Below are 17094 nucleotides of genomic sequence, written 5' to 3' on the forward strand. Positions count from 1 at the left end.
TTAGTGTAACTAAGACAAAATTAGGTCACGGAAAGATGAAATGAGGACAAGAAAATGTTGGGATCACGTGCAAACATGCAGTTTAGTGTAACTCTGGTGAGAATTCACAACGAAACTCAGGCTAACAAACACTATTTATTTCTGTTGAACTAAGTATGATGAAAGTATGATGGTTCATGTTTGATTTAATGCTGCTAAATAAAAGGTGAATCTTTTTTTTTTAAATCACTTTCACCTCCTGGGGAGTTCAGTGTAACTGTCTCAGATGTTCTCCTTTTCGTGCCAACACGTGTAGTGTCACCGCCGCCACGGAACATTCCTGTACCAGATTACCATCTGCAGCAATGTTCTGAATGCATGTTCTCAATCACACCAGTAATAATAATGAGATGGTCACGAAGCAAGGTGACAAAACAACGTCATATAAGGTCTTGACAGAGTCCTCCTGATCGCTGAATCAATGTGCTCTAATGTGAAAATAAAAAAGAAGGCAGAGAGGGAAGAGGTCCTGCTGACTTCACAAAACAACGAGCATTCTGGTCTGGTTTCCACTTCTCATGACTCAGATTTCTGGAAGGACTTCACCCACAAAATGCAAAGGAGATGGAAAAATAGTCAGAGGAGCTCAGACCTCCATCAACACTCGATTTCCATAGAATGAGTGTGGTCTTTAACAGGGACATGGATGTACGTACATATCTGTACGTACATCCATGAACACATCAAATACTTCTGATTTATGAGTAAGAGTCAAACTTTTTTTTTACTTCCAGTGTGTGTGTGTGTGTGTGTGTGTGTGTGTGTGAGTTTATGTTTGTTTTTGAAATACTGCGCTCTGAAACCAGGCCTTTTCAGCATCGTCATCATTTACACTCCTCATGTGTGTTCCTGCTCTCTGGAGGTGAACAATTGATCAGTGATGCATCCTGCTGATGGGCTGACCACAGATTCTACATAATCAATCGGCTAAAAAAAAAAAAGAAAAAGCCGCAGAGGGTGCATCAGTGCCAGTTGTTTTTTTTTAACGGACTGTTATTATAACCGAGCGAGGTCTTATGTTATTCTCAGCACTGCTGCATGGTGCTGCATAAATACTTGGGAGTTAGATCAAATATTTGTTTATGTATTTACTGAGACCTTATTTCAGCTGTCTCAACAGACTACTTACTAAAAAACAAGACAGAAGCAATAAATAAGTGCGTGTGTAAGTTAGTGAGCACAATGTCCTATCTGAGGCATTTACAGCCGTAACACTTCTCTGGCCGTCCCACCCCCGAACATACTTCTGTGCCGGCGTGTAGGATGGTCTGAGTGTCAGTGTGCCTCTGAGGTGAAGGACCTCACCACTAACTGTTGGAAGGAGAAGAGCAGGTTGGACATGGACAGCCTGTTCCCTAGCAGTGTTTGTCATACTAGTGGATTCACACAGGTTGCACAAGGACACAAGCACGACTCTTTGCAAAACTGGTAAAATATTTAAAAGCAAAAGACAATATCTGGAGTAGAAAACTTTCTACTGTAAACTGTAAACCTGTTATCTTTCCATTGGTGTCAACTGTCCTCAAGAGGTGCCTCGTAAATATTAGGTTTGGACTGAAGGAATGAATTACTCAATATGATATCAGCAACACATAAACACTCAGTCTGTTCAGATGCTTTGCTTTGCATTTCTACAGATGAGTGAATGTTCTGAATGCTACACGTCTGTGAATCCTCCTTCAGGTCACACCTGACAGAAGGAAGACAATGTTCCGTGCTTGTCGGGTTCCACCTCTGGTACATTGGTGGATGAGACAGAAGTCAAAAGTTTTTCTGTGATTAAACCTGGGAGCGAATGGCTGCACGTCTCAAAAAGAATGTTGTCGAGTGTTGATGTGATTGAGGGCTTTACCAATAAAAGTTTTATTGATTGATTTATAAGGAAAAGACGTGTACACCACCAAAGTGATGGCTCTTAGGAATGGAATTTACCCGTGTGACAGAGGGTTCCTCTTTTTTAGGAGTCAGTCGAGAACACATTATCTTTACCTGTAGAAGAATAATCAAGACAGACAAACAAAAGACACAGTCCGTCCTGGAACACGGAGCCGGCCATCCGCTGGGCAGGGAGGTGTCACAGCAGCTGAAGCACAGAACGGGGGAGGGGGGGGGGACTCTGCTGACTTCATTCTCACTGGAGAGACTGGATTTGAGAGTGGCCCCAGCTCCGTGACGGGGGACTCCCTCCAGAAAGTACAACCAGATGTCTGGTTCAGCTTCTTTTGAAGTCTCCCTCTGCGTCTGTGTGTGTGTGTGTGTGTGTGTGTGTGCGTGACCCTGGGCGTTGTCATCCAGGAACACGTGGATATTATTTCTCAGACCAAAGCGATGTGTTTTACTGCAAGTGTGGGAGCAGACTGGAGGGTGGAGGCCAGAATTAGACTGGCTGGGACCTTCTGAACTGAAAACAATCAACTGTAGTTGGTTCAAAGAAGGTTCTTTTATCAGTCTAATAAATACATTAGTGCAGTTCAAGACTTCTTCGACTTCTAAAGTACGTCTGTTTTTGAATTTTGACCCTGTGACGTTTTCTTCAGTGGAATTTTGAATGGGTTGTAGTTTGTTCAGATCTCAGTGTACTCAGACTTTATTGCGTGTTCCTGACGTGTCCCGAAGCATGTTTTAGTGGTCTGAGGTCCCAGTTGACGAAGTCCGTATCAGTTTACCCAGGAGAGAATGCTAAAAGTAGGACTAATGTGAGAAGTATCCACAAAAAACAAACTGGTAAAATAAATAAAAAAGTGATCTTCATACTCGATTGAAATTGAAATTAGAATTAGGATTAGGATTAGGACAAACACACAACTGCAGGTTTTGCTGCAGTTGTGTGTAAGGGAGGGTGTGTTAAAGCATCGGCTCGGACGACAATGTGTTGGACAGATGGGAAGGGGATACGGCGAAACATGCAAGACCCCAACTTTTTAATCTGTGAAAGTGTGATTCCACCAAGAGCTGGGTCTGCAGGTGTAGCACACATGACTGACATGTTGATGTTAAAGTTCACTCCAACTTCTCTCTGTTTGAAGTCTGATGTCAACTCATTTGTCTCACATCTGCAGCTGATTTCAGAGAGGTGATTTTTTTTTTTTTTAGATGGCGGTGCCTGATGGGGGGGGGGGAGCGTAGCATTGGACCATCACAGCATCCAGAACTGTGTTTATGTCCCATTCTCAAACAAAATCCTCCCAGTTCCTGTCTGCTTAGTGCCTCACATCCACAATCTGCTCTTCCAATCTTCTCTCCTCTCGCTTTTTCCTCCGCACCTCCTTTCACTGCCAAGATGTGACCCCCCCTACCCCACCCCTTCCGTTAGCTGTGTAAAGAAGATCAACTCACGGCATTGTGAGCTGTGTTCCCTGACAGATGAAGTAAATTAAAGTTGTGAGATGAATTAGCCACAAGCTGGAGAGTGACCACAGTTAACACAAGCTGGTTTTCTCTTGACCTCTGGACTTGAACATGTGCTGCCTAGAAAACACTTTCTGTTACTGTTCCAACAATTTCTTTATCCACGGCGCCCCCTAGTGGTAGATATGAGAACACCTCCGCTTAGTTTTGAACATACTGTAGTTTCTAGAGACTTGATTTGAAGGTAAGTAAGTGGGCACAAGTCCAGATGAATAACACAGTGCAACCAGTTTCCACCGTGATGTATAGTACAGAATTCACCTGCATCACTTTCCTGGATCTGCAGTTTATATCTGCGTGCATTTACAACCAAACACTTCATGGTTTGACAAACTATCATTTATTAGAAAGTTTATTGAAAGACCCTACATTCTTTCCCATCATTAGTGCCGTTGAAGTCACCCTCCTCAAAAACAGTGAAAAACATAACTCAAGACTATAGACGTCTCTCATGTGAAATAATCCAAAGCGCTTCTTAACCTCCCTGATGTGTCATCAGAGTTGGGTGGAGGGTCTGGTGCTGCCAGTGCTCCTCAAAAAGAAACAGAACTTTGGTTGAGCCCTTTATTAGTACTGTATGTCTCACAGCAGGGCTTTATATGAACCTTTTTCTGCGATGGATTCTAAATGTCATGCAGATGATCAAACTGTGTAGAACCTTGCCCGTGCTTGTAACACAGTAATAGAAAGCATAATAACTCACTTTAAAGGTGCTGGACGAGGCTGTTTTCTTTACCGTCCAAGAATAGAAAGTTGTTAAAGAATCAATGATTTTATGTTGATGACAGATCAAATGGAAAGTTTAAAAAAAACAACACACACACCGTTTTATTATAACGAACCAACTTTAGTGGACATTTGAACAACTTTTACACTTAACAAGACAATATTATCACCACCCCCCCCCAAAACCATTGGATATCAGTGCAGAAATGTAATCCTGGATTAATTGATTGATCGGACATTTCCATGAATGTCTCAAGTTTTTTTTTGTGTGCCGTTTTTCTGTTTTCTTGTCCACATTTGTCAGCTTTAGAGAAATAACACTCTTCTTCATTCTTCAACTCATCTCATGTCCTCATTAAATCATCGCCCTCCACTGCAAAGCTTTATCCAGTCCTTTGTGGAGAGTTTAACAGCACTTCAAACCTGTTTCTAGTAGTTATTTTAAGCCAGGAGCCGAGACCCCGTCAGGGTCAGGTATTTGAACGGACTTAAAGGAGTGTTCCACGTGCTTCAAGATTATTTACAGTGCAAGATTATAATGAATCCGACCGCATTTTTGTATCATGAAAACCAGTCAAAATATCTTTCAATAAAGCTGATCAGAGAACAGGAATTTATATTCTGATTAAACAATCGGCAGAGCTTGGCATATTTATGGAGTGGAGCAGAAGAGCTCAATCCTCACGCCAGCAGCGTGCAGCCCGGGCATTTTTAGAGAAAGCGGCCAAATGGAGGAGTGAATTCAGAGAGTTGGATAAGAGTTTGAAAGAATTCAACATTTGCTTTGAAATGCTTCAAAAAAGACCTGACAGAGAACCGTAAACACATTTAGCAGAGCTCCATTAGAGCTGAAAAAGAGCTAACGTTTCCCCACTGGCAGTTTGGGAATTATGAACTCAAAAACACCCAAAACGCCAGAGGGGTGAGGTCAGCGGCACGTGGACGAGGTTTGATGCTTTATAGAGAGAAGTAAATATTTGACTGATGTTTTTATTGTAAGTCTGACAAAAGGTTTATCAAAGATGGGAAACGGTTTTCAAACCACCCTAATGCAAAACAACTGCTGCTGAAAAAAGAAGTTGTTTTCTGAAATACTCTTAATATACAATATACTGTGGAATAATTTTGTGTATTATTTGTAGCATAACAATACAAACAATGAATAAATGTTCATTTGACTAAATTATAACCTCAATGTGAAAACATGTTACTTTGATATTGAATGTTCTTGTACGTTCACCATGTATGAGCAAAACCTTCAGCCATGAGTTAAAATCTCAATTGGAGCCTCAAAGGAAGGTCTGATAGAGATTCAGCAGCTCCAGCTGGTCGCCACGGCGACCACGGTGGTGGTTAAGGAAAGCTAGAGGCGCAAGTTGAGTGACAGAAACTTAAAAAACACTCATGAATCATTAGGTTCTCATGTTAAGAAGCAAAAAAGGGAAGACAGCAGGTGTTTACATGGTGACGGGTCAGGTTGTCTTTTTTTTTTTTTTACACGTTTTCGGTGTTATTGCAGCTTCAGTGCATTAAAGCTCCCTGTAAAGCTGGGATGTGTGATCCCGTCTGCTGCCAGGGGTGACAACAACAGCAGCTGAAGTTAAATCTGTCAGCAGGAAGGAGGAGGAGGAGGCAGAGGAAACACAAATGAGCTGAGATTTACCGTCGTGTGTGTCTGGGTGTGAGGAGAAACAGAGATCACACCTAAGCTGAAAACAAACACAGCTTCTGAACGGGTCAAACAAACTTCACCCCCTGACTTGGTCCTTATCTTCCAGAGAAACAAATTATAACAACAAAGTCATAAAACTGGTGTTTGGACTGATTCAACCTTTCATCGATAAAAAAACGTTATGAAACTTCCAAAACGGGTCAAGTTTACCGAGTAAAGCAAACCGGAGCACTTGATGGAATTCATAAACATTTCTGTTCCTATTTCTAAAAATACGTTCCCTCTCTGCATCTCCTCCAGAGGCCGATTTAGTGGAGCGTCAAACGGAACTATAAATAGGAAGCCCGCATCGTCGCCACAGAGTCTGTATCAAACAGAGGTCGTTGCCTGGTGAGCGGCGTGTCCCTCAGAGATCTGAGATGGACTCACCCAACGTCACATTTCAACTGCTGCTCAGTTTTTAAAGGAAACGTTTTAAGTTTAAACCGGAACTTTAGAGAGTCACATGGCAAAAAAACTCTGATGTTGTCTCCCTGAGCGCTACTTAAAATAAATACCCAACCCCCTTAATGAGAAGCACATAATTCTCTTGTAGTGCAGGACGTAGTTCTGTTTATTAAAATGGAAAACACTTAGTTCTATTTAAGACTTTTATAGCTGCGATTTGTAGATGTGATGGTCCTTTCCTTGGAAAATACTTAGCCCACCTAAAAGATGCCGTTCACACGGCGTACCAATGTTTATCAAGACAGGGGACTGGGATACTTCATGATGGAGGAAAAACAAAGAAACCATGGTGAGCTCAACCTGCTCTAGAAGAGACAGTCACTTCTGATTTATCATCTCCTGGCAACATTGTTTTTTTGGGTTTTTTTTTACATACAATACAAAATACATATAAATAAGAAGAACACAGACACATGATGAAGTGAGGTATAGTTCAAACTACAATCACAGAAAGTATATATTATTAAAGGAGCAGTTCACCTAAAGCGTAGCAGTCGCATCAAGTCTGATGTTACAACCTTTAGCTGAAGCGTCCTTTAGCAGGATCGTAAATGACTTCATTAATAAGTGCTTATCCTTTTATAACTACTTAAGGCAACATTAAGACAGTGACTGCATTTAGTCCCATAGTAGAGGCTCCTCTGTCAGCCTACTATTGTGAGTCTGCTGTTAGTGTTCTACTGTGCTTTGCTCAGATTTGTGCTTCAGTTTGTGAGTCTCCGGTGCTTCTTAGACCCGACTCCTGCTCCCAGTGACACTCACTGATAGCAGAGGTAGCTGATGAGGAGTTTGGGTATGTGCAATTGACCTATGACCTTCAAAGCGCTGGTGCCCAGCTTCTTCCTCACTGCCAACCGGCTGAGCTGCTGCAGGTTCATGGGAGTGGCTGCAGACAGGAGAAGGGTGATCATTACATATCAGTATGGATAAACTGCTAACTAGACCTTTTGTAATGGATTGCAAATTGGATAAATATTGTTTTAACAAACATATAATGTTTTGGAGGAGTACATGCTCCATACTGGGGTCGATGCACTGGGATGTGTGATTTAGCTTCATGCTAAACAACAGCTCTCCTCTGTCAGAGGCTTCCTAGAAGTGAAAGCTGATCCCAGCTCGCCATCTGCTGGTGACTTGCTATCACTACAGGAAAAGCATGTGGTATACAGTACTCAATGAAAGTTTTGAGCTGCCAGAAAGCATCCACATTCATTTGACTCAGTTTAGACATGAAAGTCTAAATAAAATTCTGCTTTTTTTTGGATTCAAACCAATTTAGGAAGTATCTCAGTGTAGATTCTCACCAAAATCTGAAGTTTTCTATGAGGAGTCTGTCTAGTAGAATCCATCATACTTTTTGTAGCCCTGCTGGATACACAGAGTTTATGAGTCTGTGTGTGTTTTTATATGATAGTAGATCTCAGAGAAAATATATCTTCACGACTTGTTTCGTTAATTAAATCCATCTCACATATTGCTGTTTCATTTGCCTGCACAGAAAAGGGTCAAAGGCTTTTTGTTGACTCTGCACCTTAAACGTGGACTCTGCTACAGACAGACTAGAGACTATTTAAGTTCATTTTTTTGGATATATTTAAGTCCAAATTGAGTTCTAGAGGTCAGCTCCATAGCTTGTACTGTCCTTGCGCTTTTCTTACCAGCTTTTAAATGTTATTAGTATCAGCAGTATCTGTTCTGTGTATTTTCACGGTGTAGTCCTGTAACTGTGTGTCAGTGGGATGTTTCCTGGTTAAATAAAGGTTAATACTGTAAACACATTTCTAAAAATGTTGCTTTTGATCCTAGTTTTAAATTCTAGAAAACTAAATGCAGCCTTGTCTTTGGAACCTCTTGGAGTCTGGGTGTGTGTTGTGCTGCACATTAATTCACGTTTTACTTGTATTATAATACATTTGACAGATAATCCAAACACGCAGTACATAATCGGTTTTACCACTATCGTGTATCCATAGCTCGTTTTTCTTGAATCTCCATCTTTATTTCATAACTTACTCTCATAGAATTGCAGGCAGGCAGCAGAAGGCGACCCCGGCGTGGTGTAATCAACGGGCTTCCTGTTGTGTTGATCTCTGGCGTGGATGTCGGCCCCGAACTCCACAAGCATCTCTATCATTTCAACTCTCATGTTTTTGGCAGCGTGGTGCAGCGGCGTCTCATGTAGCCTGGTAGCATTCACTTTAGCACCTGGACAGAAAAGGACATCAATAAAGCTGATGCTACCCTAGGGTTTTATTAGTGTGTACAAATATCCAGACAATGCTAAACCGACAGTGTTTCGGTCTGTCTTCCCCTCTGTGCCAGGAGCACACTGGCCCCCACTCAGGATGTGGATGTTTGAACCCCATTCACAAAGACATGGCTTCGTTGTAAAAAGCCTCAGTTACTTCTCACTGCTGGCATTTTCATCAAAATCAAAATTCAGTGTTGAGTCTAAATAAACTACAGTGTGTGTTGATGTTAATGAATGAATGCGTAAGCCAGCGCAACAGTTTGAATCACCCACGTGTTTTTCATCATCTTTGGAGGCCCAAATCAAATGTACAGAAACTCACTTCATGTTAATCCGACACAAAACGTCAATGAACTCTTCATATGTTACTTAATTCACACAAAAAAAATGAGTACGATTGGATAGAAAGAAAACAGTCAAATATGCATGAACACCTGATATTTGCTGAGGCTATCATTCAAATACATGAACAAGGATTGTGCAGGAGCTGCTGATTTCACAACGTGTAACTTCATTTGGATGTGAAATGGCTGCTATCAGGGTGGATTGGGGTCACGTCCCATTTATACGTGGTGTCTGGTACCACAGATCCGGTGTTTTAATTTCCCAGCTGTCCTGTCCTCAGTTCCCCTGAGCTTCAGAACTGAAACCTGAGATTTACATTACAACACCGAAAAAACCACCTCCAACATCTGACACCAGTAAATGTATAAATAAGTCAAATTTTTTGGCGGGGAGGGCAGTATCTGAGTCCACAGGGACTGTCATATATACTAGAGTGTAAAAAGAATGTCTCCCAAAAAATATGACACTACCATTGTTCCATAAAAGTGTCTCACCTGCATTGAGCAGCACTTTAACACAGTCTGTGTAATCATTGGCACACGCCACGTGCAGCGGGGTCCCGTAGTAAAGGTCGTACGCCTCCAGACCAGCTTCCATGGAAATTAGAAGCTTCACACAATCTGCATTTCCTTAGGGATGACAAGAGGAGAATATGTCGTATGAGTTAAAATGCAATTTTCTGCCCTGAACTATTTCTTTTGGCACAAAGTTGGGCGAGCTGATGGACGCACCCCCCATGCAGGCCTCGTGGAGGGGCGAGGCAGTGCGGGAGGTGAGAGCGGGGTTGGCCTTGGCCCCGTGTTCCAGCAAGAGCCTCACACACTCCACGCTACCGACCGAACAGGCGTCACACAGCGGCGTGCTCCCGTCGACGTTCCTCGCATCCACCTGAGGACAGACAAGAATTCCACTGAACGCCTTTAAAGCAGAAGAACAACAATTTCATACTGACTTTATCGTAGCTGGTTGTTTTTCTTTTTCCAGACAGACAGGCGGACGTGTCCGTGGCTCACCTGGGCTCCAGCGTCCAGCAGCAGCCGGACACACTCGGCCCGTCCGTGGAGGCAGGCCTCGTGGAGCGCGGTGATGGAGTCCACCGCCACCATGTTGACAGAGGCTCCGCTGAGGATCAGGTGCTGCAGGTGGGCGGTCTGGCCCAGGGAGGCGGCTTTGTGCACCTCTGTCCTCTCTGACCAGCAGCCTGTGGGGGGGTAGATGGGCAATAATGGTGTCTCAGTGCAGGTCTGTGTTATCTACATTCAGGCTTTTAATGCATCTAATTTAATGTGAACTAATCAAGAGAGGAAAGGATTGTGTCACAAAAAGAGAAGTACTACTTATCCAGAGCCAATGAATGGGGGGTGTACAAAAAGTATGCTTTGCTTAGTGGGTTAAAGCCCGTCAATCAATGAGCTTTTCACCATTTTTATTTACTCTCTGTCTTGCTTCATAGAACAATGTAGCTGTTTGTTCTTTTCATATGTTTAGTATGAAGTCTGATTTTATTGTTTTATCGTGGAATTTCCACGGGTGTTCAAGCAGGAAGAGTAAACACGACGTCCGGAACACCGAACTGGACACAATCACACACGTTCATTATTGATTGTGTGTTTAAAATGCTCTTTAAACGTTAGCATCAGGCGGAATGTGACCTGAGTTAATAGCTACAACAATAAACAACAGGGGTCGTGAACCCACCAGCTAGCTAACACTCTACCCGGGTCGGAACCCATGAAGACGACACGGGTTCGTTACTTCTTACTCACCGATATCCCCGAAGAAATACGGCCGGTTTTTGTCTGTTTCCATCCTTTATCCGTTTATTTGTTACGAAATGACGACAACGAAGACGCGACGGCACGAGGTGTTTGTAAACAGCCGCACTCTGGTCATGTTTACCTGCGGCACGTGTCACGTGACCTACCCGGAAGTCGAAAAGCATCATGGAACTTGTAGTATGTAGGGTTAATTTGATTATTTCCTTGTATGTGAATGCTTACACTAATAAAACTGAGGACATTGCGTGTTGAAGTGATGAAACAGTATTAATTTGTGTTATTTTTGAATGGACACACTTGTTAATACACATTGACAGTTCACTTTTTCTGTTTTTATTTGTTTTCAATTGTCTTTTTGTTTGTCTGTGTTCAGCAAACACATTTCTGATTGATTCATAAATCACAACAGCAGAAGTGAACAAATCACCTTGTATAATTATATTTTGCTTTGTTTATTATTTTCTTTTTCTATTAATAGTTTTTGAATGTGAATCCTTTTTGCATGAATCTCATTTTGGACTTTGTGTTAATATGATTATTTTTTATTTTTCTAAATAAATGTACTTTTAAATGCGCTCTCTATCCTCACAGTTTGACACATGACTCTTCTTTGGCTCGTCTTCCACCTCAGGCTTCTACAGTTTACCCCTGGCCTGCCCTTCACCATTGATGTGTGGGCGGCATCCACAGTGCTTCTTCTGCCCCGTCAGTGACCTCCTGTAGCTTGGCCACGCTCCATCAGTCCTCTTGTGGGTTTGAGGTCAGAGGTTTACCTTCTGCTACTAGATCTGCTGAACCAACATCTCTCTCAGAAATAGCATGGTCATCTGACGGAGGACGAAGTCTGTGCTCTGCTGAAGAGGATTCACATTTTTCTTGGGTAAAGAATTCTTTTTGTGGTCCTGTCTGGAGGCCTGACTAATCTCTTTTTTAAAAATTTTTATCAACTACGTTTTGCAACTTTTGCATATCACCGTCAATGAGGACACAGAACAAATAAATACAGCAGAATGATTTATTATGCTTGAGACTATTAGTAGTTCATATAAAATATATGATAAACTCTGTTTTTAGAGTACAGGTATTTATCAGGATTCATACATACATCAACATAAGAAACAGCATTACATAAAATTATATTTTTGACTATTTCCAACAAAAGATATACAGTAGACCGCTATATTCACAAACAACTATTTATGGGTATCTCGATTCAACTAAAATCAGCAACATTAAAAAAAAGAACATAAAAATGCTTTATTTTCACTCTTTGATTGTGAAAAAGTTTTAAAATATTTCAAATGAAATAAACAGCATATGGTGCTTTTTAGCTTACTTTATTTAAAGAGTCATTTCACTGCACGGTCATTTTTGTTTCTTGTGATGAAATATGCTTTTTAAGGTGCAGTCTTATAATTTTTACTCAAAGGATCTGAGTACTTCGTTCAATATTGCTTAAAAAGCACCACAACTAAATGCAGCCAAATAGGGGCCTAGCGCAAATTCTGTTCATCATTATTTCAAAGTAAAAGCACTCTGATTGAAAATTACACACTTAATGTGTGGCAAAAGACATCCTTATATTTGTAAAGGTTGTTGAATAAAAATAAAACCTACCAAAATTCTTCTAGTCAGGTCTTTTACCAGAATAATAAACTCTATTACAAAACAGAAATCTGTTTTTGGATGAGACGTGAAGTCCAGTTGTTATCCATGCATGACGTCTGACTGAGCTCTTCCTGTAGAAGTTCCTTTCTTCTCGTGAAGGCATCTTCACGTAGACTCAAAAATGTATTGATCCACGGTGTTATAACCGATTTCGAATGGTGCTAGACGGCTGCAACAGACTCTAAGCACCAAAGGAAATCAGTTATCTGTTAGTGGAGAAAGAGAGGGAGGAGAAGCTGATGTCTTCTTGTCTTCTGGTGGATCCCACTAGCAGAGCTGTCCTCCTGTCTCCAAGAACACTGATTTCAAATGGTGCTAGATATTGGGAACATACATCTAAACCACCATGTGAAACCAGCTTCTGGGGGAAGATGTGTTTTTTTGTTTCAGCGACAGCATTGAGATGAACTGATGACAGGAAGTAAACATGCTAATGAGGTTTGTTCTCTCCTCTGGGACGGCATGCTTCTGATAAAGAACCTGTTCATACTTGATGTCAACATCTGTCATCTGATCACAAGCAGATAGCTCGACTAACAAAGTCTTTAACACAACGGAAGAAATACGTTGATGTATAACATTTGCTTAATTTAGAAAAAGACTAAACAAGAGTTTGCTTATTTGGATTGAGGATAGTGTTCAGGTGAGGAAAGATTCACACATCACATTACTACTGCTTCTAATTCTACAATTAATAATTAGAATAACCTAAATCTAATAAGAGTAATTATAAGGTCTATTCTTTGGAAACACCATACGTGAGAAAGCAATTAAAAACACACAGCATCACATGTTCAGTCTTCCTCTTCAACTCCTGCTCGTCGTGCGTCCGTCTGTAAACCTGTCAGAAGACGAGCTGGTATGGAGAAACATGTCAGCACCTCTTTGAGGAATCTGTTTTAAACATGAATTGGGTTGTCATGGTAGCGAAGCGCCACAGACTGCTGTTACGTGAAAATCCGCCTCCGGTAGCAGAGGTGAATTCAAACAGACGGCACGAGACGGGGATGGAGGCCGAAGGCACACAGCAGCACACACCAGGAGGCGTTGCAGGGAAGAACACAGGAAAGTCACATGACAATTAGCAAATTCATTTTGCTTTGAAGGAAAAATGATCCATTTAGTCATGTGAGCTGTCCACAGCGAAGAGTTTACACAAATTATGATGACCCGAAACCACAATTTTAATAACTTTGGCCTCTCATTTTATGCAAAGGTTGACAAAAATATTTACTTTACCCTCTTCAATGTGGCGTTTTTGGTCAATTTTGTCATGTCTACCTAATCTGATGGTCAATGTGAATGTTTTATGTTCGAATGCAATGAAAACTTAACAGTAGATTACCACCAGCATAATTTTATAGCCTCTGATGTGTGTTTTCATCTAATGGGGATGTCATTCTGTCATTTCTGTCCATTCATAGTTGGAATTATCCATGTGTTTCAAAAATAAAAATCTTCTTTATGGGTTTTGATGTGATAATCATGTAAAAAAACATTCTGGATCTTGATAAACAAAACCAATAGGCTAAATAAATACCATCTTTGAAAATTCATTCATCATCGGTCACTCAGTACTCTACAAGAAAAGAAACCACTGCCCACAAAAACACACCAGTTTAGTAAAGGCCATGACTACATTTTCAAATAAGCCTGATAGATGTGATGAACTTTGAATACGCTGCATCTTAATTTGTTTCCCCCTTCAGGATAATTCTTACCGCTTACTTTAACTGAAACGTCATTTGAAAGCTCATCCCTACATGACAGGCGGTCGAAGCGACTGCCTGGTTTTGACGTCACCTCTTGTTTCCTCAGGACAAACGGAGGACTTCCAGCTCCAGAAACGTTCACACACACACACACACACACACACACACACACACACACACACACACACACACACACAGTGACAGCGTGTGGTGTCTGCTATCACAGCCATTCGTTGGAACTGGCACTGAGTACTTATGTAAGCGGTCGTTGCCAAGACAACAAGGCTACAGTAAATGTCACATTGTCCCAGTTGTCCTAAGATGTGTTTGACAGAACGGTGTCAGGTGACTCTGAAGTGACAGAGCCCAGTCGGATCAGAATCCTGACTTGACAACCTTCTGTTGTTTAATGAAGGAGCTGCACAGCGTCTCACGGCTACACAACAGATCCACTGAGATGCACTTCAGCTCACACGCAATAGTTTATCAAGCTGTCATTTGCAGGGCAAAAGGGTACAGAAATACTGTCATTGTGCTTACAGCCACCAGAGGGCGACACGAAATCAAAAAGCACCTATGCCTTCCTCAAAGAAAGTTACTATGGTAATGTGAAGTATGAGTTTTCTTCCATGCAGTGTTTGGTTTAGTTTCAGTTGTGTAACAGCATCAGCACAGGCAGATCCATCCTTATGTTAGACATCCTGGAATAATTGCAAATCATTGCAGATGGTAGTGAATAGAAATTCTCATGCTGTTCACACATGAAATCACTCATCCATGTCTGTTTGGGTGCATGAAACACATCTCGAATTGTAACTAATGTATTTGAATACAGTTTTAGGAGGGATGAGGTCAAAGGAAGAGCTGATTAGAATTTGAGGCGGAAGCGGATCCAGAATTTCTTTTCCATTAACATGGAAAACAGAGAATATTTCTACATTTGCATAAATTTATCAATAATGAAGGCTGAGCACATATATTCAATTTATTTATGTATATTTATTGCAATTTAAACTAAAAATATTATTTATTTTTGTTTATGCCTCATGTTTACACAAATTTATTAATTTTGACCTTTATTACCTAAATATTTGACATCATTATGGCGGATTTGCCACTATTTGCTAATTCATGGTTTAAACTGGACAATGACAACATGATGAATCTAATCTCATCTAGTTGCTTTAAATTCACTTGTGATCAACTGATAGGAAAAATAATGAGCATTATTTAGAGCGTGCTGCTGAACATGCAGGTGACACATCATGAGGCGCTCACACCACCAGGTTAGCGCCTTGTTTAACTTGTTATTTAAAACAGGCACTGACGCATCGTGATGGTGTCATTGTTTTGTTCAGAGCATGCAAACAAAGGCGTTGTAGGAGGAGCTTCAGTATTGCACAATTTCTCGTGCACGGTGATCGATAATCACTTTTTATCTGTCATGAATGCAGACCAGGTGAAGCCATCTCTTCTTCTCAGTCCCTCTCTTGACATCTTGATATAAAAAAAAACACGTCTTCATCGAATTTCTTTTCTCCTTTCTGTTTCGTCTTAATGAAAATTTGTGAAAACAACCGCAAACTCACCAACAAAATGGGGCGTCAGACTCACATGTATCTCACAGGAGGGGATGGAGACCCCCCCCCCCCCCAGTGACCAAACCTGTGAGCATTGCTGTCCTGAAGAAGAAAGTCACGACAATTTGAGCAAGTAATTTTCAAAGCATCCAATTTGAGCTCAAAGGAAACGGGGAGAGGAGAGGCTGACCTAAAAGCTGAATGTGCGTCATCTCTCGGGGGGGTGGGGTGGGGGTGGGGGGTGGGGGGGAGAAGAACCTGGGCCTGGTTCCACGTCTCTGAGCAGAAAGGTTTCGTTGTGGAGGTGAGGCGAGGGCTTGTTGTCCGCTCATACGCCGACTTCCTGTCGGGTTCTCTCCCAGGATGTGATGATGGATTGTGCACACACACACGCACACGCACACGCACACACACACACACACACACACACACACACAGGTCACAAATGGCAGGCCTTGGCCTCTATGGCTGAGGCTGACGTCATCCAGCCACGCTGCGTCTGTACCAGGAAGGAGAGAGACAGGATGACCGATGCCAACTGACAGTTTATCTCAGATTTTTTTATTGTTCGTTCTTTATTTTTCTGAGTCACGCTACAAGCCTCCTGTTAACTGTGTCTCAAAAAAAAAATCTATTTTCAGACTGAGGGATGTGTTGTTTCGTGTAAGTAAAGCTGTAATGAACGCTTCAGCTAACCTCAAGGAAATAATGCATAATGAAGGGTTGTGATGGTGAGTGTAGGAGGGACAGCATCAGCATCAATACCATATATTCACAGGATGTTCACACCATTTAGCAACAACTATTAGTCACACTGCAGCACCACTGTCTAAATTGCCTGCCAGAAGGCCACATCACACACACATACACACACACACACACACACTGGGGGGGTTAACAGAGTGTTAGTCGCTGAAAGGTTTCAATAAATGTACAACTCAATGCTTCATCAGAAGGTTTGCAACAACACTCGGCATGAATTCACATCTGTGGGCATCTGTCTTTCATAATGAACCAAACATCTGGATGTAAAACCAGCCAATGGCACGGATGGAAATGTGTGACGTGGTGACCCCCAACAGGAAAAACTGGAAGAAGGAAGAGTTTCTTGAATTTTAAGGCTAAGCCTTTAAGCTACTGAGGTATTTAACACACTTACACTTCCTGCTTCCTTTTGTATATTCTTGCTAAAAACAGCCAAACGACAAATAAACAAACTAGAAGTGCAATCTATGGCAATAGTTTGAAAATTTTCATAAATTAAAATAGCACTGTCCAAGAAAAATACAAATGATGTCATTTCACTTTTTCCTTGACTGTTTTCAAATTTGCCATGCATTCAAATAAGACATGCATTCGTTATTTGTTTGTGGAATGAAAGCTGTTGCTTCCATGCTGTCAAGCCCAG

General features: G+C 41.5%; 1 protein-coding gene and 1 long non-coding RNA gene across 4 annotated transcripts in view; both read right to left on the bottom strand.

Annotated features, from left to right (window-relative positions):
• Positions 1–4326: 4326 nt before the first annotated feature.
• Positions 4327–11017, bottom strand: LOC137589297 (ankyrin repeat and SOCS box protein 13-like). 3 transcript variants are annotated; one of them, XM_068306946.1, is made up of 7 exons: positions 10715–11017; positions 9962–10149; positions 9680–9866; positions 9443–9577; positions 8366–8557; positions 7657–7720; positions 7105–7238 (listed from the first exon to the last, which is right to left on the bottom strand). In XM_068306946.1, exons 1-6 carry the CDS (start codon positions 10755–10757, stop codon positions 7701–7703), a joined length of 765 nt encoding a protein of 254 aa, XP_068163047.1. In that variant the 5' UTR covers positions 10758–11017; the 3' UTR covers positions 7105–7238; positions 7657–7700. The 3 variants fall into 3 exon arrangements, with proteins under 3 accessions (XP_068163045.1, XP_068163046.1, XP_068163047.1); XM_068306944.1 differs by lacking the exon at positions 7657–7720 and having other exon boundaries at positions 4327–7238; positions 10715–11005; XM_068306945.1 differs by lacking the exon at positions 7657–7720 and having other exon boundaries at positions 4327–7238; positions 9680–9836; positions 10715–10941.
• Positions 11018–15939: 4922 nt separating this feature from the next.
• LOC137589330 (uncharacterized) overlaps positions 15940–17094 on the bottom strand; it is a 41149-nt gene continuing 39994 nt past the window's right edge. Inside the window, exon 3 of the long non-coding RNA XR_011034164.1 lies at positions 15940–16185. This is a non-coding gene — a long non-coding RNA (uncharacterized lncRNA). The remainder of the gene's footprint in view (positions 16186–17094) is intronic.

This window comes from Antennarius striatus, chromosome 22 (genome assembly GCF_040054535.1).
Source record: "Antennarius striatus isolate MH-2024 chromosome 22, ASM4005453v1, whole genome shotgun sequence".
Taxonomy (NCBI): domain Eukaryota; kingdom Metazoa; phylum Chordata; class Actinopteri; order Lophiiformes; family Antennariidae; genus Antennarius; species Antennarius striatus.

Bases quoted from the DNA above. Each gene is read 5' to 3' on its own strand.
- LOC137589297 (XM_068306944.1), bottom strand. From the start codon at position 10,757: ATGGAAACAGACAAAAACCGGCCGTATTTCTTCGGGGATATCG. The intron at 9,867-9,961 runs GTGAGCCACGGA...TCTGCTTTAAAG, and splicing joins TGCTGGACGCTGGAGCCCAG to GCGTTCAGTGGAATTCTTGT. The intron at 9,578-9,679 runs GTGCGTCCATCA...GTCATCCCTAAG, and splicing joins CCACGAGGCCTGCATGGGGG to GAAATGCAGATTGTGTGAAG.